The sequence below is a fragment of the Mandrillus leucophaeus genome, unplaced genomic scaffold (assembly GCF_000951045.1).
Source record: "Mandrillus leucophaeus isolate KB7577 unplaced genomic scaffold, Mleu.le_1.0 Scaffold355, whole genome shotgun sequence".
NCBI classification, from domain to species: domain Eukaryota; kingdom Metazoa; phylum Chordata; class Mammalia; order Primates; family Cercopithecidae; genus Mandrillus; species Mandrillus leucophaeus.
In genome coordinates this window covers 1,362,299-1,363,050 of record NW_012103754.1, presented here as the reverse complement: position 1 = coordinate 1,363,050, position 752 = coordinate 1,362,299, and the positions used below count along the sequence as shown (strand labels likewise).

Below are 752 nucleotides of genomic sequence, written 5' to 3'. Positions count from 1 at the left end.
GTTTCACGGTGGATTTCGCGATGGGATTTACCTGTTTTGAGAGTAAGACAAAGGTAAGAGGCCGAGCAGGCATCCATGCCGCCCCGTTGCCATGTGCTTGGTTACATTCCATGGACTTTAACACTCAGGCCTGTCTGACAGAAGCCACCACCCCTGCTGGATTGTGTGTTGTGCAGAGCCCATGCTTTCATAGACTGTCTCCTTTTTTTCTGATAGCTCAGGGACCCAGGATTTCCACAAGCCCTGAGTGTGTCTGGCCAGTAGGATTCACAGCAGGGTCAGTTGGGTGGACAGGGAAGTTGAAGATGCCGCTGCTAAGGAGGGACCCACAACACTTGAGTAAATGCTTTGACAAAAACACTCCTCGTTGCCTGCCTTCTACCTGAACATTTGTGGTAACCGTGAACAGCACCTGTGCCTGGGGGAATTTATGGAGGGCGCATGCCAGGAATATACAGCTGCTGTTAGGAAGGGAGCGAGACCCACTTCCACCCGCATCTGAGCATTCTCCTAACTACATAAGTGTTAAGGAAATGCTTTGCGAGGACAATCCACTGTTTTGTCATATAATATATTTCAAAACCTACTCTCTGTGTTAATTAAGAATGAATGAAATGGAAAGTGTTGGTAGGATAAATATGGTGGTTAAAAATTTTTTTCAACAAATTGAGTTGAAAGACCTAATTGTCTTTTATTAGCAATCTCAAATCAGGCAGCATCCCCTTTACAAAATGGAGCCCCGTTCGTTTTCT

General features: G+C 45.9%; 1 protein-coding gene across 1 annotated transcript in view; it reads left to right on the top strand.

Moving 5' to 3' along the window:
- Positions 1-752, top strand: part of SNTG2 (syntrophin, gamma 2) — a 269,966-nt gene that overhangs the window by 231,371 nt on the left and 37,843 nt on the right. The window contains exon 17 of the mRNA XM_011989536.1: positions 1-53. Coding sequence (XP_011844926.1) covers positions 1-53 — 53 coding nt within the window. The remainder of the gene's footprint in view (positions 54-752) is intronic.